This window comes from Pezoporus wallicus, unplaced genomic scaffold (assembly GCF_028554395.1).
Source record: "Pezoporus wallicus isolate ANWC-B61680 ecotype Strahan unplaced genomic scaffold, APGP_CSIRO_Pwel_v1 contig_4309, whole genome shotgun sequence".
NCBI classification, from domain to species: domain Eukaryota; kingdom Metazoa; phylum Chordata; class Aves; order Psittaciformes; family Psittacidae; genus Pezoporus; species Pezoporus wallicus.
In genome coordinates, this window is record NW_026638191.1 from 2,800,472 (window position 1) to 2,821,429 (window position 20,958).

Genomic DNA, 20,958 nt, shown 5'->3' on the forward strand with positions numbered 1-20,958 from the left:
GACACAGCAGCTGCACAGTGATCGCAGTGCTCCCTCCTCTCACTTCTGCAGCATGCAAGGCTTCGAGCTGAAGGTTTTCTATATATTACTTGTGGATATTTAAAACATTCTTCCAGTTCAGAAAGAGCAAGCTACAAAGCAGCTTTTTGTGATCACAAGATTTCCTTCCTGTGTTGCAGTGATTGCTGAGCTGCGATTTAGAAGATTCCAACAGCATGCGCTACAGCTACTTCTGACGCGCTGTGAGCAGGTCTGCTGCTGAGCACGTCATCCTGGACACTCCTCCAGTGGGGGCTCAGCTAGCTGGCTAGGCCTGGCTACATCCATCTGCCTCAAGCTACATCTGCGATGTACAAATTCTGGTTCTGCTGATGCGTACCATCAGGCTTGGGCACTTTTTCCAGTCGGTACTGGGATGAAAGGAGGCGCAGCGAGCAGTGGTAGAAGAGGGATACACATACAGCGTGAACAGGTAGAACAGGAGATACAACAGAGAAAGTCCTTGGTCATTTTACAGAAAATCCCACCCTCTGAAACTTACTTTAGAAAAATCCACGAAACTATTTGGCATAGGTTGGTGGAAAATATTCGAGGGAGCCACTATTCCAGAATCATCTCTCTCCATTGGCTGATGCTGAGAAAATGTGCCTGGGTCCGACAGCTGCTGATGCATTGGATGATTTCCCATGACAGGCTGGGACCAACCTGACAAGCCTTCTGGAAAACAGGAGATTAAAAATGGCCGATTACAACTCACTGAAGACACTCTGGAGCAGAATTCAGCAGCTGCACACACCTACATGTATCCAAAGACTCTCTGAAAACACGCTGTCACAGAGGTATCTTTGGGCTTTGCTCTGAGCAAGAGCAGACCTTCCACAGCCCATGCAATGCAGGAAGATGCCTACAATTTTTGGCTAATAACCCACTACAGGCAATGCAAACACACAAGTCTTATCTGTCGCATGAAGGCCTTCCACAGGGAAGCTGCTGCAGGCAACACTACATAAGGCTGGCTACACACACACACTTTCATTTCCCTCCAGCTCCCACAACCTCTAATGTGCCACAGGAATGCAGAAAAAAAGTTACACATAGAACAGGTGCAAACAGGGACAGAAGAGAGACTGGTGAGACCAGAGAAGCCTGGCCAGGCACATGGTGTCTGCACAGACACTGATCCTGATCCTTCAGACAAGTGTGGAGATAATGGGGGCTACCAGTGGCAGCTCCCCCTTTCCACAAGAACCTCAAACTATCAGGAAGCTGAATGTAAAACTCATGGTGTTCAAAAGTCATTCTTTCGAAACTGGAGCTGCCTGGACCAGAAGTGATCCCATTCTATTCAAGAATCATGAAGAGATCAATGCAAGGTTGAGCACCCACAACTTGAGCAACCTGGTCTAATGGAAGATGCCTCTGCCTGTGGCACGGGATTGGAACTGAATGAGCTTTAAGGTCCCTTCCAACCCAAACTATTCTAGAATTCTGATTCTCTGTGTTTCTAGATGCATTAGCTGCACCACAACTAATATTTTAAAATGTTAATGGAAAGCAAGCTAGAAACTTGGACAGAGGTAGTTGTTCCTTTAGTTCAAGGGTCAGACTTGGAAACGAACTCCCTTAACAAATAAAAGTCATTTAATTTTTAGCTTCTCTGTCTTTGAATAGACTCAATATGAAGTTTCTGAGCTGCTCTCCGGGTTTAGAAGTATAAACTTACAGACAATCTGGGCTGGGTGAAAACCACCCACATAGGAGAGAAAACCACAGTGCTTTCACTGATACACACTTTCACTGATACACACTGACACCATTTTTCCCTTCAGGATATCCTAGATGGAAGCTGATTACTGTGGAACTTTTCTCCTCCTCCCCAACTTTCATTTCAAACACAGTACTTCCAAAAGGCCCCACAAGCTTCTTTAGGTTGCCCCAGGCTGTACAACAGACGTACCAGATACGCTGTTAACTCCAAAGGACCAAATGCCACTGTGACCAACGGGAGCTGTGAAGTTGGTTCCCAAGGGTGTTGGGGTGACAGATCCTCCCTGTCGAATCCTAGCCAGCCTTTCTGTCCCAATGGGCGGGGGAACCTTTCGGTCTTGGTTGGCGTTACCAGTTTTTGGCTGGCCCAAGTTAGAAGGTGCAGAAGCAGCTGAAAGGGGTGAAGATGATCCTGAGGAAACTGATGGAATAGGAGATTCACCTGCTGAAAAGAACATTTCCCTTGCTTAATCACACACAAAGCGCACAAGCATAAATGCTACCCACTCTATCCCCCCAGTACTATTTCAAAACAAATTATTAAAGGCTTTCTTTGGCAAGCATTCTTCAGGTCTTGCACAGCAATTCTGCTTAAGAGTTTATTTTTACTCTAAAATCAACATTCTAACACAAATGCTTTCAGCCATCAGAATTATGTGATATTCTCATGACATAGCAGTACATCTAAATTAATTACAAGAAAGAATAAGAAACATGGAAGAGTTTCAGGAAGAGGTGAAAACATCAGCCAAAATACCATGAGTATCTAACCAGCGTAGTTTTGGTATCCATCACTTCCAGCAGAAGAGAAATTAGACAGCTTCCCAAAGCCACATGTGTAACGTCAGAGCCCAAGTCCCACCACCTGCAGAAGCGTCACTGACTCTTCTTGGGAAATCCAACTTCCTTTGAGCACTCATTTATGTTTCGGTTCTTAAACTCAGAGTGACAATGAAGTTGCATGCAGTGACATGAAAAGCCTCTTCACCTCAGATTCGGAATCAAAGACCCATGTTTTCTGTAAAGCTACTTCCATGTTCTTCCCATTAGCAGAGAAACCCACTGTTACCTTGGATGATGCTTAAAGATTTTGGAGCATATTAAGTAACAAAATCATTCCAGAACCCCAATTAAAAAAAAAAGGGGGGGGGGGGGCACGACCAGGCAAGTATAACTTCAAACCATAGCAAATGTGACATTTTCACCTAATATTACATTCATACTATTCAGAGGGGAATCTCTAGCTTGGTCTAACCACCTCCACTCCCCCACAGCCTCACGCCCTCTCCTCTCTGAACCTAGTGACACATTATTTTGCCCAAACATGCCTTTAGCAATGCTACCAGAACTAGTGGTGTTTCACATGGGAAAACACACAAAATAGCACAGCTTGGGATTTGCACACCATCCTCACAGCTGCTAAAAGCAATTGGAAAGCATTTTGTGCATCAGTGGGTAACCTCCCCTCAAGTTACAAATCTACTAGAGACAATAGCTATGAATTTATAGTTAACTAAGACAGACCCATGAAGCTCCTACATGAATTTGTTGCGCTTGTCCAAGGATGTGGTGAAAAATGCTGTCTGTTAAAGCTGGGAGTCCCAACAGGCGCTGGCCCTTGAAGGTAAACCCGTGCTCCTTGTATGTTTGCTGAAAAGCCTGTCAAAGGACCTGAAGAAGAAGTTGTAGAGCTGTTGGATGGATCTAGAGAGGGTAAGCCTGAAATAAACATAAATTTGATTAAATATCTCTTTGGGAACTTGCTCCAAAGCACCAGAAGAGAGCTAGTGCTCCAAATATAATTAAAGCATCTCATCACCTTCAGGGGTATCTGCACATGGTAAGTTCATTTTACAAGTGCATGATTCTCCCTTCTAAACCAACAGAAGGCATTTGTGTATGCTCTCTGGTTTGGCCTGAAGCTTGAACAAACCAGCCATCCCTTTGGTCACTGAAAGGAAATTATCTTAAGCAGGGAGGGCAAAGGAGGAAAGCTGGGAGTGGCAAGGATCTTTGCTTACAGAAAAGCCACGCAAGTCAAACAGGGGATACAGGGCTCTGTGAAGGTCCCACGGGAATCCAGCACCAAAGGAAGTAGCCTTGCTGCAGTACAGTTTTTGCCATCCTATAGGTACATTCACATATAGATTGGTCAGGACATGCTGTGTCCAGAGAAACAGGGCTGACGATGCACAGCACAGCAGGGGGGGGGGGGGCTGCTTTCTACAGGGATGAGTAAGAGGAAGGAGGAAATGGAGAGAAAGTTCAAAGTCCCACAAAAATGATTAGCAAGGGGGAATTACAGGTTTCTAATAAGCCAAAGCTTTTAAGTACTTTTTCCAAAATACTGTAATAGCTCTTATCACACCTTATTACCTGAAAGCAGAATTGGGTGTAGCCATATGTTCACCTGAGTTTTGGGTTTAGTTTCAAGGGCCTATTAAACAAGACTAGTTTCAAAACCATTTGAACATTTCAAAATGACCACAACCAGGACCAGCCTATGCTGTTGCAAAGCAAGGTTGAAGGTTGTACCAACTTCCACCACAGCAGTCTGCAAACAGCAGTGGTGACAGGAAATGTCTATAGTCATACACCAGAAGTGCACCTTCCATCTCCTGGGCACCCTCCTGAAAGCCAGGTCTTTCTCCACCCAATATTTTCCAGCACATCAACCTATGTACTGCTTCCAGAAGTGCCAGATCCAGCCTGCTCACACTGACAGAAATTACTCTCTGGATTTGATGGAGGCATTTTTCTCCCTAAAAAGAGATGTCTCCATTATAGACAAGGAGAAATCAGTTACTACCACCACCAAAATGGGGTGCTGAGGGAACCTGAGCATGGGAGGATAATCTTTCAGGGTTTATCACAGCACAAAGTGCAAGACTCCATGGCTATAAGGATGATGCTCCTTCCTGTGCATGCACATCCAGCTGAGGGCTCTCCCTGTCACAGACCATGGAGCTACCCTTGGGATGCTCTTGCTAAACCCCCATCCACAAAACACAAAGTAGGCAAAAGGCCTGAGTGGTGCCCAACTCCACCACACATCAGCCCCAGATCTCCAGCTGGCTGACAAACCACTGCAGATGCTGAGTCTGCCCCATGCAGAAGGGGTAACAGCTGCTACCACCCACAGGCACTTCTGGTTTCCTAATAGAGAACAAGGCAGAGATTATGACAAAAATAGCTCTTCTGCAGGAGAGAGATGCCCAGCTGCGTCTTCTGAAGGACGGTCAGCTTTCCCAGTGCAATGATTATACAACCAAGACCATTTCAGCAGTGCTGTGTATTTTACACAGGTTGAAGGAAGTGACAGTCAGAGACCAACAAGTTCAACTCAGCAGCTTTCAGTTTGTGAAGAACACTTTATCATCATCTTGCCTTCTATAAAAGTGGATAAAAAAAAAATCTTTGCCCAATATTAAAAATGGTTTCTATGAACAATGACTTACAGAATCCTGATATCAGTAGTGAGCTTCCTATTTGTGTACTTACCCTCAAAATCAGGTTTTTAATACCAAAACCATCTGTAATACCATATTCTGTACTTACTTGGGCCATCAGTTCAAATTCTTCATCATGGTCTGCAATTGTAACTGAGCGTTCAAGACCAGTGTACCAATCTCACACAAACTCTGGTCAAAATTCACTTTGCCAAAGCCTCCAGGCACTTCTGCAGAAACTGGTTACTGCCAGGCCTGCCTCCACCTTCAGAGCAACCACTGTGACACTTGTCACTCCATGCAGAACAAGGACCTCATATATTTCATGCAACTTCATACTTGTGTGCTGCTTCCTAAGCTGGCATATTTCAAGCCTGTGATACCTTTCAATGCCATGTGAGCAAGGTCTCAAACCCCTTCTTATAATGTAGAGAAAAGAAGTAACAATAAGACTTCTTTCAGTATTTCCACAGCCTCCTCTAATGGTTGTGCTACTAAGTCTGCCCTCAATCTGCAAACTGCTTGGGCAAGAGATGTAAAGACATGAGTTATACAGAAGGCCATTTCCAGAAGAGATCCACAGCCAGTGAGATCTGCATTTGAGTCTGTGCCTCAAATGAATCAGTGAATCACAGAAAACTCACACTGCAACTGAGCTTACCCATGAACAAGAAAAGCCAAGGACCCAAACTCCATCCTGAGGGGACAACTTGTTAAGGAAAACCTCGCTTAGTGCACAATCAAATCCTAATAAATCTCCACCAAATCAGTTCAGAGGTGATCACCAGGAGATGTGGATTTGTGTAAAACATTTGCCACAGTCCACTGTGCAAGACAGACAAACCTCTGCTCCATCAGGTGTAGTCACAGCTGTGATCAGAGGGTGGGTGGATTGATGGCCATTACCAGTCCCTCTCCTTACACACCAGTGTACTGAGTTGCCAGCCAAGGCACAGACTGCCTCTTGCTCAGTATATTGCTGTTGGCCCAAGTATAACCCAGCAGTGACCAACCCTCTTCCCCCTTTCTCCAAGTCTCATGAAACCTGCCACTGAACCCTATGGGAACAGCCAAGGTAGTCCCCAGTTCAACCCGCAGTGGAGGCTGAGCTGAGAGTTCTGTCCCCCTGGGAGGAGCCAGTGAATGAGATGGGTGGGCAGGCCACAGAACCACACTTACACTCCAATGGAAGGCAGCAGAGAGCCTTCAGCCTATCATCCCCTCTCCTTTCCTCACTATCACACCTCCCAGACACCCCCTCTCCCTAGGCTCCCCCAACACCTCTCCTCCTGTACCACACACCATTTAGATTCTGAAGCGAAAGTGATCAAAAGCAGTATATTAAGTAGAATGACACCAAATCAATCAGCTGAGGAGCTGACTGACCAGTCACCTCCTACCAGGCACTACTTATCAGCACATCCACCTATTAGCAGTTTTTTCCTCACTTGCAGTATCTTGATCGAATTCCAGCTTCAGTTGAGAGCAACTTCACCCTTATGTCCTCCAGGTAACCCTTATGTCCTTCCGGTAAACTGCGTGAGCTCTCCTTGGGTATCTACCTAACCTTCCTAACTTGGGTAAGAAAAAGATTCAGGCTACCTTTTAAATAGGAACAGTCATTTCAGGATACAGAAAGGACCAATACATTTTTCCCAGGGACAAACTGGGATGACTTTAGCCTAAGGGAACAGCTGTCTCTGTATATGCAAGATGTGACCATGAGAAAAAAAAATAAATAAATAAATCAGCAGATCCCCCTTGCCATAAGCTTCCTTCCCCAGGGGTATTCCAAGCAACAGCCAACTCCCAACACAGAGCACTGCAGGCAAAAAGCTGAGCCAACATAAAGTATGTCTGGAGTCTGCTGAGGAAGGTCTGGCAATTCTTTTATTAGCAGCCTCAGGAACAAGGTCCAGTTATTTTAACTCCCACAGCTGTAGCTACATCTGGTTCTGCTACTGTGCTGGGCAGGATGTGGCACAGGAGTGCCAAACACTGCAGGGGTAATGACAACTCCAAGGCACCATAAAGCCATTATGGCAAGAATGAAGGGGAGAAGAGGGGGGTGCAGACTAGATTCCTTAAGGGTTCTTTCCAGTCAAATGGCTAGTCAGTTGCCTGCAGCATCGTTTGAATACTAAGATGATAAAAATCATTTAGGCAGAGCACAGCAAGAGTAGGCAGCTCACTGACTGTTCCTAATCCATTTCAAATAAATGCAGATAAGCTTCACCTGCTGTACTTAACAGCAGAAAAACAGGGACTTTGTAATAAAATACACCATGCAGTAGCACACCAATTTCTCACAGCACAACATAAGCTTATTAAAATCCTACAGTGGTAGAGACTGAAAGTACAGAGAGTTTACCCTCAACTGGATCAGGCTGGAGTCTCAGATCAAACACTGAAGCACTGCATGCAGTCACTCTAGCAGCTGGAGCCTGCCAAGAGTCCTGGGCCCACTGGTTCATGTTCGGTATCACCAAATCCTGTGTTCTACTGCAACCCAAAAGCTATAATCAATGCTACTCTGAGCAATACAAACAGGTAGAAGAACTCCTGTGTCTTACAGTGGACAATCAATGGAATGTCTGCAATGTTCTCAACACCTAACATCCTAAAAGAGCTGAAGAAAAGAGGGAAAAAATCATCAATGTTTTAAAGAGCACTTGGAAAAAGTAGGCCATTCTCATTACGTTAGTATTCTCTGTCATTTGTAAACTACTTCTCAGTTTGAGATGATCAAAGTGTAATGGTTGGAGAAAGAATTTTGTCCAGTGCATGACTGTAATGACTTACCTACAGGACTAGTCGAAACCCGCTGGGAAGGTGGCCTGAAACCAGGAGCCTTGGAGTTGTCAGGATGCACGTTTTCCACATGTCCTAGCACAGAGTTATTCAGAAAGGTAGACTGAACAGTGAAGGATGGGTCAGCTGCTGCTCGGGTTGAGAGTGGACAGTCTCCCCATCCTTGGTTAGCTGGCACCTGGTTGCTATCAAAAAGACTACTAAAGTGATTGAAGAGAGTTGCTGGCCCAAAGGTAGGAGGCAATGATTTGTTTGCTGGGTTAATGTGCATCTGAGAACCGTTCATAACGTTCATGGCTGACGAAAGCTGCACTGCAGCAGGTGGACCTTGAGAAGGTGTTAAAGGAACTTGATTTGTAACAAAAATAGACTGAGGATCTTGATGGAGGTTTGCATTTGGTACCACTGAATAGAAAGAACCTCTGGACTGCATCCTGTGAGTAACTCGAGGTGCTGGTACAGCTACTTGAGGTAAATTACTGTTGTCCTGATTATCTGCAACAACTGACCTGGGTGACGCTAAGCTTAAAGGAGCAGTTTCTGAGCTGGATGAAAAAGGCATCGGCACGGAAGGACTGATCTCTGACATGCTGGTTGGCAGTATCTCATCTTGGACATTGTTTAGCGGAGCAGGGCTGCTCGAAGGGCGCGTTTCAGTGACTCCCGAGTTGCTGCTTGCTGACATATTGCAACTACTTGCAACTGAAGTCGGTGCACACGCACTTGCAGCGGGCTGGTCTGGTGCTGCCACCTTCTCTTTGGGTGCTGAGACAGCTGAGAAAGAGTCCGCTTTCAGCGCGGAATGCTGCGCTTGGGGAGCATTAGATGGCAGAAATGCTGGGGGCACTTGCCCATTGCTTGGGGGAGCAGAGGAAGCTGAAGGCATAGTGCTACAGGTGCTCGTCACAGTTGAGATTGCTGTTGCTGCAGCACTTGTCTTGGGAACGCAGGCAAACAACTGCTTCCTGACCGACGAGGGAGTCCGATTACTGGTCACGCACAACGGTTGGGTGGAAGCAGCTACAGAAGAGACAGTAATGGGACAAGTAGAAGTAGCTAATCCAGGAGACTCCGTCTGTAGGATATTTCCATTCTGATTACCTACACGACTTGAACTGTTATGCTTTGGAGAGCTGTTTGTGCTGCCAGGGTTAACTGGTCTCACTGGGAATGGTCCCCAAGTGTTCGGTGAAGGTGAAAAAGTTCCTCCAAACTGGGCCATAGGTAAGCGAGGGTGCCGGATCTGTTGCATAGTTTGGGCAGCCAGCAAGGCAAAATGAGGGTGAGAATAAGCTAGAGGAAGAGACACTGGAAAAGATGAGCGCACATTGGCTGGGACATTCTTGTTCAGTTTGTTGGTAGGCTGGAAAGTAGATAGTGTTGATGACTGCGATGTGACAAGGGGTGGTGCTCCGAGGGGAAAGGAGTTCTTGTTTGAAGCAGTCGCAGTGCTGACCCCAGATGAAAAGTTTGCATGGATTGATTTGCTACTCGAAGCAGGGGTTCTTATGTGAGTTTTAGGAATCAAGTCTTCCAGTTCCTTGGCAGGATCTTGAATGAGGGCATTGATGAGCTGCACTGCGTATCGTGTTGACTCCGTACCGCCCCTAGATTAAATACAAGCAGATTTACCTTTTGCAAAAGGAACCCCCACTTTGTGCAATGTTCCATAGCCTCGATTTTATACTGATCTGCAAGCCTATTGCATGTGTACTCCAGGAAGTTATTTTCTGACTTTTGCATATCTTCATGATTATCTCTGAAGCAGACTTTCAGCATACTTTGGCAGCAGTAAAGTATGTTCTCTTCTAGAACAAAGAAGCTAAATATGCCCTGTCTTAAAAAGCAAACTTCCCCATAAATGACATTGTGGACTAACTCATGACTTTCATTTCTAGATACTGTACCTTATAGTGATCATTCTCTCTCCATTCTTATCCTTTTGCTTATCAACGTCAATATGGGCACCAGTGACATCTTGAATTGCTGTGATGTTGCACCCACCTCTTCCCATTATTCTAGATACAACAGAAGCTGGGACAGACAACTTCTTTGACCTATATCACAAAGATATCAAATCCGAGATGTATTCAAACTTCAAAGGCATACAAAAGTCCCTTGCTGTCTGACAAGGGGCTGAAGCAATAGTATCAAGCTTCAGGGCAGCAAGTGGTTTTCTGCTGATCACTTCTTCACCCTTTGGAGCCTCTCATACTCCTCCACTCAAATCACTCATCACTCTCAGTACCAGATGATCCTGAGAAGCATTTATTCTGCCACTCTTAACACAGCTGTATCTGCCTCACACTGCTTCAGAAACACTTGGGGATTTTATCTTACCATGTGTATCTTCAAAGTGAGACAAATCCTTAGCTCACCAAACTGAATTTACATAAATAGTGCTGCTTCAAATATAAAAGTCCATGGCTTAGCTACTTTGATCATTTATAGAAAGGCTTCACAGCAAGGAGAAGGCGGTTTTCCAATGCTTTCTCAGGAAAAAGGTCTGTAACACTTGCATTGACAACCCTTTTAGTGCTCACCTCAGGCCTCAAGATCAGAAAGTTTATTGGCGACACCATGCAAGGTGGATAGAAGATTGTTAAATTGTGCAGTTCTGTGATTTAGAGAGCAGTGTAGGGGAGAGGGACCTGGGGGTCCTAGTGGACGACAGGATGACCATGAGCCAACACTGTGCCCTTGTGGCTAAGAAGGCCAATGGCATCCTGGGGTGTATTAGAAGGGCGGTGGTTAGTAGGTCGAGAGAGGTCCTCCTTCCCCTCTACTCTGCCCTGGTGAGACCGCATCTGGAATACTGTGTCCAGTTCTGGGCCCCTCAGTTCAAGAAGGACACGGAGCTGCTGGAGAGAGTCCAGCGCAGGGCAACGAAGATGATTAAGGGAGTGGAGCATCTCCGTTATGAGGAAAGACTGAGGGAGCTGGGTCTCTATAGTTTGGAGAAGAGGAGACTGAGGGGTGACCTTGTAAGTGTCTATAAATATATAAAGGGGGAGTGTCACGAGGACGGAGCCAGGCTCTACTCAGTGGCGAACAATGATAGGACAAGGGGTAATGGGTACAAACTGGAACACAAGAGGTTCCACTTAAACTTGAGAAGAAACTTCTTCTCAGTGAGGGTGACGGAACACTGGAACAGGCTGCCCAGGGAGGTTGTGGGGTCTCCTTCCCTGGAGACATTCAAAACCCGCCTGGACGCATTCCTGTGTAACATTATCTAGGTGTTCCTGCTCCGGCAGGGGGACTGGACTAGATGATCTTTCAAGGTCCCTTCCAATCTCTAGCATACTCTGTGTGTGTGTGTGTGTGATTTAAGGAGCTGCTGCAAGGCACCTTGAAAGCAGCACAGACTTTCAGAAGCAGGCACAGCACTGACCCACGTGTTCAGAGAAACACATCAATTGAGGACTTTATAATTCATGTAGTTTTGGTGGGTCAGTGCAGGCACTGAACTGGGAAGTCTTTGAACATGACCTGTGCTTGCATCCAGAGCGGAGCCAAGGTCTCTCTGGGTCACCACTGACTGATGTATGGGCTAGACCTCTCAAGCCCATACACTGCTTTCAAGCTTATCAGTGATGTGTGACAGTTCAACACCTAACAATTAGAGAGGACTCAAAGGTGTTTCAGAAACCACTGTGACCAAAGTGCAGACCCCTCTGGACACTGTACAGACCACCAGCACACCCTGAAAAAGCTTCAGCTTTGCTTAGCTATTCCAGTCTTGGAAACTTAGAAAATTTGTTCCAATCGCCCCTGCCATGCCTTGGGCTTTCTTCTCCCCTACATCCCAAGGCTCCCCTCTCAAGCTAGACATCCCAGTCACTCCCTCCCCAAACCAGAGCTTGCATCATCACCTAACTCTCAAGACACACCCACATTAATCACAGGGCTCCTAACCATACCTTTGGTTGCTTCCACCCCATGCCATCACCCATGGAGACATTCCTCTCCCAGTGCCCAAGCCCCACTCATCACCCACTGCCGTTTCCCTCCCCACCCACCAAGCTTGATGGTTTTTACCTTGACAAGTGCCCCAAACGGTACCTTTTTGCTCCCGAGCAGCAGCGCCCTCCTCTCTGCAGCTGAAATTGCTCAATTGGTGTTGGCTGCAGAGTGTTGCTGGGGGGAGGGTCTTTCAAAACTCTGCCTACTTGCCTGTCAAGGGCAGAAGGGATGTTTGCATTGGTTAATTGTTTGATAGACTTCCCTTCTAGCCAGGGAGTTACTCATGGGGAGAAGGAAGGAGAAGAATTCTTGTTGGGAGCAGGAGAGGCTTTAGGATTGGAAGGCATGCAGCTCCTGGGCATTTTGCATGTGCATCTAAAGTTGACAAAAAGCTCTTTGGCAGGACACATGCTTCAAAAGTCAAGAAACAGCAAACACCTGTGCAGAACTTCTTACGAAAGGTCAGATTCTGAATGCCATCTCTAGGACCCTACCATCTCCAGCAGAAGAGCAGGCAATACCCAACCAACCAGCTGAACCAAGCCTATGAAACTCAAGAGACCCAAGGAGGAGAGATGGAGCAGCTCCAGGATCCACGGTGGGGTCTGTGTGAAGCTCTGGAAAAGTCAGCTGATTGTTCAATGGTCTCATGGCTGCAGGACTCACCACGTGGTGGGCAGTCTGCAACCATACGTGTAAGCAAGGCCATGTCACAGTGGAGAGCCCCACTGGTGAACACAAAAGGCACAGTCTGAACCAACTCTCTAAGAGTTCAAATACTTAAAGCATTCAGACTAAACTGTTTTGAACAGTCGATGGCTTCCACAAATGTGAATGCATTAAATCCTCTGTACAATTACATTCTTTGCACACAGCCTAAAATTCTCCAAAACGAGCATATTTGGTCACTATCATTGCAGAACACAAAAGCAAGAGGGCATCATGAGTGCACCCAGAGCATGTGACACTTCTATGTCCATGATGTATTCCTTTTTGATAAAGGGAACAAAAAGGAAAGCCAGATTATCACTTCTAGTTACAAGTAGAACCAGCAGTAGAACAAGTAGTAGCTACAAGTTATTACTTCTGGTAAGATGTCATAAAGGTTACAGAAAAGGTACTGGGGTGTTAATGGCCACGTAATAAACCCCAGTACATTTTCAAAAGGCAAGTTTGCTCTGTGGAAAATCTTTCATCTAATTGCAGTTCTAGCACTCACTTTAAGGTGACAAATGTTTCACAGAATCAGCAATCAACATCAGTGGCTAAAGCACAATGAATTTTAGCCTTGAAGAGATCCTCCACCTCTCCTCTACCAACACCCATCCTGCCTTTAGTTCAAGTGCAGGTAATCATCCAGTGTAGGAGCTTTCCACTGCCATCTGCTCCCTCCCCTTTTATTTTATCCCCACATCCTTTACTCCAGTCACAGGGAAAGAAAAGCCCTGTGCCAAGTAAAATGTTCGTAACCCATTCATATTAAGTTAGCAAGGAATTGCTACACATTAAGAGCTGCAGTTTGTTTTCACAGCACTGCAAGAGTAAGGGGGTAGATTTTTTAATAAATTAATTACACAAATAAGCTTTCTGGACATCCTACATTTGAGAATAATCACAAGTCAAAAAGCTCACAGACAGTTCTTAACATACAATTAAAGTCTTTACCTTCTAACCACTTCTTTCCAGCCCTCTTCTCTTTTCTGGCCTCTTTTTGGACTAGTCAGATTCAGCTTCACATTTGGAGAGGTCAGAGGCAGGGAAACAGGTTTATAAGTAGTTGACAGAGAATTCGAATGACCTTCACCATCAAGTCTGAGAACAGAAACGTGCCAATTACACATTACAGAATAAAATGACAGCATTCCAGTGTACATTCTGCACCTTAAAACTACTAGCATGAACTGAATTTACTCTTATTCTCTACCTGGAAAAACTGTTGCGTGACTTTCTAGGTAGTTTTTTTACCTTCAGTCCGCAGCCTATACCTTTGCTCCAAACAGTGGAGTGCTAAATACAAAACCACAGGAAAAATCTTCATAAATGATTGAAAAGCTAGCCTTATGTGATTCAATCCAGCACACCTGTGCCACAGCTGGGAGGAAGACCTCATGCTTCAGTTAAGATTGAGGCAAGGAAAACAAGAAAATGCATATGAAAGAATGAATCTCATTGTGGTTCTTCTGTAGGTACGTTTTCTGTAAAGCATCATTACCAAGTCTAAGTTTCAATTACAGCAGCCTTGTCATCAGCATGTCCATGACTACGGAGAAGAGGAATTTGGGAAGAGCAAATTTAGAAATAATATTCAAAGTCTGCCTAGTGCAAGAGCCAAAGAGCACCTGCAGAGGTCAATAAAATACACCAGACCCATTTTGGTATTTACATAAGGTCTTGTTTCTCAGGCGTACTTCATCTAGCAGAAGCACCACTTCTAACAGGGAGTTATGAGTTTGCATTTAGTTAGTCCTGCTGGTGTGAACTGCACAGCATTCCAGGGCTTTTGTAGGAGACGGGTCCAAGGTAGGAACAAATTATGTTCCTAAAATAGGACAATAATTTCTAACATTAAGGGTAATCCAAAACAAACAAATCCACTCATTCTGCACCTAATTTCAATCTGGGGAAAAAGGAAAAAGTCAGTCCCAACTGCTACCTGGTGACAGCCTTCCCAGTTGCTGCCCTTTCTCATCCCATACCGTTTGTGTTCTCCCTGAAGCTGGGTTCTCAGGCAGGTGTCCTGCACATCAGGCCCCACACCCTCTGCCCTCCCTTAATGTAGGAAAAGAAAGAAAACTACAGAGGATCAGGCTCATGCTACTTACATATAAGAATAAGCAAACACTACGGATTCAGAGGGGATCTCAGCTTTTTGAATCAGGCCAATGACCTACTCAGAAATGGTGTTATGAAAGTTATTAGCAAATTCCCTGGCAACTGAACCGCCTTCCAAACCATTCACACGGCCCCTGTACATCCGTCCAGTTCTTTTGACTCTCACCTCTGGCTTGACAAGTTTAAGTCAAACTGGCCATCAACCTGGCAGGTGAAATGCTCAGAGTCATCAACCTCCTCCCTCCTTAAAACAAAAAGATTGCAATCCAAATGAGTTAGTGATGAAACCATAAAACAATCAAAACGTAATGAAGCCACTTCTGTAAATAAATTATAAGCAATATCCGGCATATTCACTTTAAAATCTATCCTAATAAAGTTGACAATGCAACATGGATGATTAAACAGGGCAGAGAAAACCAGCTGTTTTGCTGAAGTTGTGTTAAAAACTAGCCAGCAATGCAAAAAGAAAATAAGTCTTATCTGTACCAGTTTAAAGAGGTTATGTTCAACAAACTCGACAGGATTATTTAACAGCCACAAAATCCAAGCAAACTCAGTTTCTCAAGACTTTGGGAATGTACCAGCTGGTATAAAGCTTCAGCTACAGAAAGGCCATGTTGGCTTAAGTAAAACCCTGTGAAATGACAGGAGCAACGTGGCAGCCTCACCTTGTGGGTGTTTTTGAAGCTGAGGTGCTTGTTTTCTCTTCCTGAGAGGGGATAAGCAGGGAGGCGTAGCGCCGCTCCGAGGAGTTCGTATCCATTGTGAAGTTCAGCTCCTGGCTCTTCCCTCCACTGCTGCTTTCACTATTGCAGTCTGTGCTATCCAAGTTATCCGAATCACTGTTCCCGCTCGCACCACCACCTCTTGGCTCTCCATTTATTTTATTTTTATCTGCCTTTTGCTGGGCTAGAGATATATGCTGATCTGGCAAAATTATCTGCATGTTCTGAGGAGTCTCTTTTGTTTTGTTTTTCTTGTTTTTCCTGTTTGTGCTGGGGGTAGTCACCACATTAGCTCTCTTCTTCCCAAAGGCATTTGTGAAAGTAGTGGAAGTTGCAGAAATCCCAATGGTGGTTGTTGTAGTTGCACTAGGAGGCTCTATAGGAATTTCTTGCTCCACTAAAAGGAAAACAGTTGACATACAATCAAAGTGCACACCATACAGGCATCAGTGCCCTGACTGAAGGTTTGCCCCTTGCAACACGGCTGAGGATGTCTGTGTGTGAGCAAAGGGGTTTTGCTGTGAAAGGATGCTGCAGTACCACAGAAGGCAGCTGTCAACAGATCCCCTTACCCAGATGGTTAAATAAAGTCACTCCCACAACTACTAATTGTTCATAGAAATACTTGTTCTTTACCTTCATCATCATTTTCTTCTTCATCATCATCCTCTTGCAGTTCCAGAGTTTCTTTAGGCTTGTTTTCTTCATCTTCTTCTTGTTTTCTTTTTTGTTCCTCTTTCTTTTTCTTTCTCTTTTCCTTTCTTTTCTCCCTTTTAGCTGCAAGAGCTTGTTTCCTGCTCTCCTCTCTTGACTAGGAGAAAAGGATCCATATTTAAACATTTTTACACAGACTAAATTCTAATTCTGATCTTCCCTAAAAATCTGGGGGAGATGAAGAAAGGAGAGGGCAGGATGGATTAAAATGGCTTTGTCACACACTGAATCATTTACATGGAAACTGGGCAGACCCTATGGAACAAGAGGATTAGCTGGTCCCCAAACTAAGGAATTCCAACACAATAACAACCAAAACAGAGGTGGTATAGAAACATAATTTTACTATAAAACTAACAAAATCTCTTACCAGCTCAGTCCTTTCTCAAAATAATGTCATTGATATTTTTGCAGCAACATTCACATCTTTGAATCAAAAAGATCTCCCAGAATATTTTACAGAAGAACTATAATTTTAATCACTTTTAATATACAGCTCAAACCCTTATGCTGTGTGGCGCAATTCTCTACTCACTTTTTCCAGGTCTAACTCCTTCAGCAGTATAGTTGCATTCTTATTTGCTTCTGCAGCCTGCTGGTCTTTAGCTTTCACAATTGTTTCCACACACTGGTGACATTTTTTCAACAGGTCCTGGAATGCAAACTTGTCTTATTATCTCCATAATAAACTACAATTGAGGAGTGAAGCTTACTCTAACAATGCAACAGCAGCATCTTTCTATTCATAACCATACAAACCATTTCAACTGAACTGGACTCTATATGAGGATATATTTATGTGCATGAGTGAACATGTACATTCAGTTTTCAAATACTTAAGAATTTCTCATGTATAATTACAGTGAAAATAAATGATCAGGGTCTTTTCCCCAAGTCAAACTCACCTTGTCTGTTATTGTCGCTATGTATCGCATGCACTCAATGTCCGAAGGGAACTGGTTAACTTCTTTCACCAGGAACTGAACTACCTTCACATGCCCCTAGAACACCAAAGAAAATTCTAATCTCTTGTACACAACTCTATTTTCATGATCAGAGTTGACAAGTTTGGTATCACTCAGTCCAATGAAAAAGACTGAAGATTAGCAAAAACATGTCTGGTACTGTTTGGGAAGGAAGGTATCACTGACGGGGTACCCTGTGCAACCACACAGAAAGCATCCAGCTGTTGCTTCTGAAGTTATTTGAAAGCAACAGAGGGCCAGCAGTGGCATGCTCAGTATTGCTGTTTGTCAAAAAAGCTGTACACTTATTTGATATGCTGTTGAAGGCAAAGCAGCCACTATTAATCAATTCCTCTGCTATAGCTATGCTCCTTACATCCAACATCCATGTTCAGGTGACATGGTTCAGTGGGAAGTGTCCCTGCCCATGGCAGGGGGCTTGGAACTAGATGATCTTCAGGTCCTTTCCAACCCTAACTATTCTGTGATTCTAACAAAACTGAGGAAACCTATGTCCTTGCCTGCCAAGAAGAAAAGCTGTAACCATCTTCAACTACAAAAAATGTTCCACTCAAGTTAGGAACAGAACAGAAGCACAGAAGATTCAGGACAAGCTTGCTACAGGCTGGTAGTCTGTTCCTCTCAAAAGCAGAACTGACACAAGCAGTACAATCTGCAGGAATTTAGAAGGGACTATCTCAGTATCAAAGCAGTGAAATCTCTAACAGTTTTTGGACAGTGCAGAACTGGAAATAAAACTTACCATTGTTTATGGAACAAAGGTTTTCACCTCTCAAAAATGAGACCTGTGTGACATACTCAGATGACGGCATTTTATCTAAATAGTAATTTTGCTGTGTTATATTTGATTCTTCCAAATCCAAGCATTCCGATTTAAGACCAAATGACAAACTGTGATTTGCAAACATTTCTCATTGACATATACAATTAAGCTGGTTTCCTACCTTACGAAATGCTGACATAAGAGGTGTAATTTTCCGGTTATCCGCAGCATCCACATCTGCTCCTGCTTGCACAAGCAGCTGAACCACATCATAGTGACCCCCATTAGCAGCCAACCACAGGGGTGTGTTTCCTTTCTTGTTACGAACATCAATATGTGCTCCTCTAAAAATCCAGTGAAACAGGGAATACATAAAGGTGGAAGTCAGGAGGTAAGATTACAAGAGATCCAAGTACTTTATTCAACTTTAATTCCTGAAGTACAGTGGCTAGATAGAGAAATTCCGTCCCTGAAACCTGCTGTTTAAGTTGCACTGTAGTGACACAGGGATTATTTAAACCTCCCTCACAGAAACACACACTCACTTGATGCACCACAGCAACCACAAGTCCTTTACATTATCATGAATGTGGTGTCTACCCACAGGACCAAGCAACCCCTTGATACTTTAGGTTCTGCTTGAAGAGCTCAAGAGCTACTGCCAGCCTTTGTCCCCCAAGTGACAGTGGCGAAATGCTCATGTGGGAATTGCTGGATTAACACACAGCCAAGAGAGCTGCCAAACCAGACACTATTTGCTTACTTTTCGCCCCAGCTGCCTGCTCAGCTTAATTAACACTAGAGTACCAGGATACTCCAGGATAACACTGGAGAGTAGGGAACAGATGCAACAACGTGCTCTCAGATGCAGGAGACATCTGCTACAGATGAACACAGCTACAGAGTAAGTGTGACACTCATGAAAAGAAGTGATTTACCGATTAATCAGGAGCTCACAGAACTTGTAGTGACCCTTATCTGCCGCAATTGTTAAAGCTGTATCTCTTGAGGAAGGCACAGGAGGAGCATTAACATCCGCTCCTTTATCAAGGAGAACCCTTCCAACCTCTGCATATCCTCCCGAAGCTGCTTCCATCAGAGGCGTGAGACCAGTCTGTGCAAAGAAAAAGAGCTATGCAGTTTGACATGTGTACAGTGTACCTTCTTTGGATAACACATAAATGATTTCTACATAAGGAAATCAGATTTTTTATTTAGCTGGTTTATATTTAGTTTAGGAGCCTAACTTCAAGCAGTCTCTTTCTAAAAAGAAAAAAATAAACCCCTAAACCCACAAAAAAAACCCATACAAGAAACCTCCCCAAAACACTCAACCAAAAGACCCCACCCAAACCCAAACAAAAAAAACCCAAACACCAAATACTTTTGGGCTTTGATTTATACAAACCCAGGCAAATGTTGACTAAGCACCACCAGATACCTGTCTGAACAGCAAAACCAAAGTTTACAACAGTATCTCTAAACCAGATGTTAGACCAAATCCAAATGAAGACACAAGTGTTTCTATAGAAATGCTCAGAAACTGGCTCTTTCAGCTTCTCTGTAGCCTGCCTTAGCACTGAGACTGACCTGGGCCCAGCTCAGTTGCCAGGCTAGACTGTGAAATAAACTTACACCAGCTGCCAACATGCCCAACTGACCATTGCAGAGCTGGCTTTTATCCATATCCCCTTTCCTCCAGCCAGTCATTCCAGGAGCAGGCAGGGTAAACAGACACAGCAATTATTTCAGCAGCCTTAGGAGTTACCAAAACTTCCTTTGTGCTGGGGAAATCAGTCTGGCTGTCTACACAAGCCTTAAGCTTGCTTTATGGCAGGAGACACAAAGCTGTCCCAGAGTACCAAAGGATGGGACCTGTGGAGCATTTCAGAGGCACAGAAAGTCACAGTGCTGAAGCCATGGGTTCTACAGCAACGTAAAAGCTTTACAAAGTTTGACTGCACTACTTCTGTTGTAGACAAAAAAATCTGTTCTATCTGAGAATCAGTGTAAGCACCACTGTTCTCTTCTTGCCTGGACTTCACTTACATGTAAAAATTTGTATCTGTCAAAAGCACCATGTCAAGCTTCAACCTGCAAAGTTTCTCAGTACTACAGAACAAAAGTCAATCTAAGTTTCATTCGGAACTCAGGAGGACCAGGCAGCTTTTCCCTAGTGCAAAGAATTCATTACCACTGATACTTCTATTTTTTTTGTAAGAAGACCTTCAATCTTATTTCAGGACATTCAGTAAGTCCTTACAGGGGGCCTATAAGGATGCTGGGGAGGGACTCTTCCATTAGAGACTATAGTGATAGGACTAAGGGGTAATGGGTTCAACCTTAAACAGTTTAGATTGGATATAAGGAGGAAGTTCTCTACTGTAAGGGTGGTGAGGCACTGGAATGGGTTGCCCCGGGAAGTTGTGAATGCTTCATCCCTGGTGGTGCTCAAGGCCGGGTTAGACAGAGCCTTGGGTGACATGGTTTAGTGTGAGCTGTCCCCACCCATGACAGGGGTGATGTTCTTAAGATCCTTAAGGTCCTTTCCAACCCTAACTATTCTATGATTCTATGATGTAATAAGTCCTCTGAGAAGGAGGACTTATAAGAGAAGTAGTCCTCTGCTTCTGGAGAAGCTCAAAGGAACAGGAAAATCTGAAGCAACTTGATGACTCAGAGAAATCACCTGGTAGAAGTCATGAGGAAAGACAATTCCCACACGTACCTTTGCCCTGTGCTCAACATTGGCCTTCCTGTCCAAGAGCAGACTGACCACCTCTGCTCGGCCCTGGAAGCAGGCCAGGGTGAGGGCTGTGTTCCGGTTGGTCTCAATTTGGGCATTAATATCAGACCCCATGTCCAGCAGTAGCTTCACAGCAGGGACGTGGCCGTTCATAGCAGCCAGCATCAGAGGAGAAATGCCAAGCTTGCTGCCAGTC

The 20,958-nt window shown here is 44.5% G+C and overlaps 1 protein-coding gene across 1 annotated transcript in view; it reads right to left on the bottom strand.

The window, feature by feature from the left end:
• ANKHD1 (ankyrin repeat and KH domain containing 1) overlaps nt 1–20,958 on the bottom strand; it is a gene marked incomplete at its 5' end in the record, with an annotated part of 103,537 nt that overhangs the window by 4,345 nt on the left and 78,234 nt on the right. Inside the window, 15 exons of the mRNA XM_057409773.1 lie at nt 542–717; nt 1,958–2,212; nt 3,292–3,486; nt 8,019–9,634; nt 9,935–10,084; nt 12,069–12,203; nt 13,659–13,805; nt 14,992–15,069; nt 15,497–15,950; nt 16,190–16,364; nt 16,803–16,919; nt 17,173–17,268; nt 18,198–18,360; nt 18,955–19,130; nt 20,745–20,958. Coding sequence (XP_057265756.1) covers nt 542–717; nt 1,958–2,212; nt 3,292–3,486; nt 8,019–9,634; nt 9,935–10,084; nt 12,069–12,203; nt 13,659–13,805; nt 14,992–15,069; nt 15,497–15,950; nt 16,190–16,364; nt 16,803–16,919; nt 17,173–17,268; nt 18,198–18,360; nt 18,955–19,130; nt 20,745–20,958 — 4,147 coding nt within the window. The remainder of the gene's footprint in view (nt 1–541; nt 718–1,957; nt 2,213–3,291; nt 3,487–8,018; nt 9,635–9,934; nt 10,085–12,068; nt 12,204–13,658; nt 13,806–14,991; nt 15,070–15,496; nt 15,951–16,189; nt 16,365–16,802; nt 16,920–17,172; nt 17,269–18,197; nt 18,361–18,954; nt 19,131–20,744) is intronic.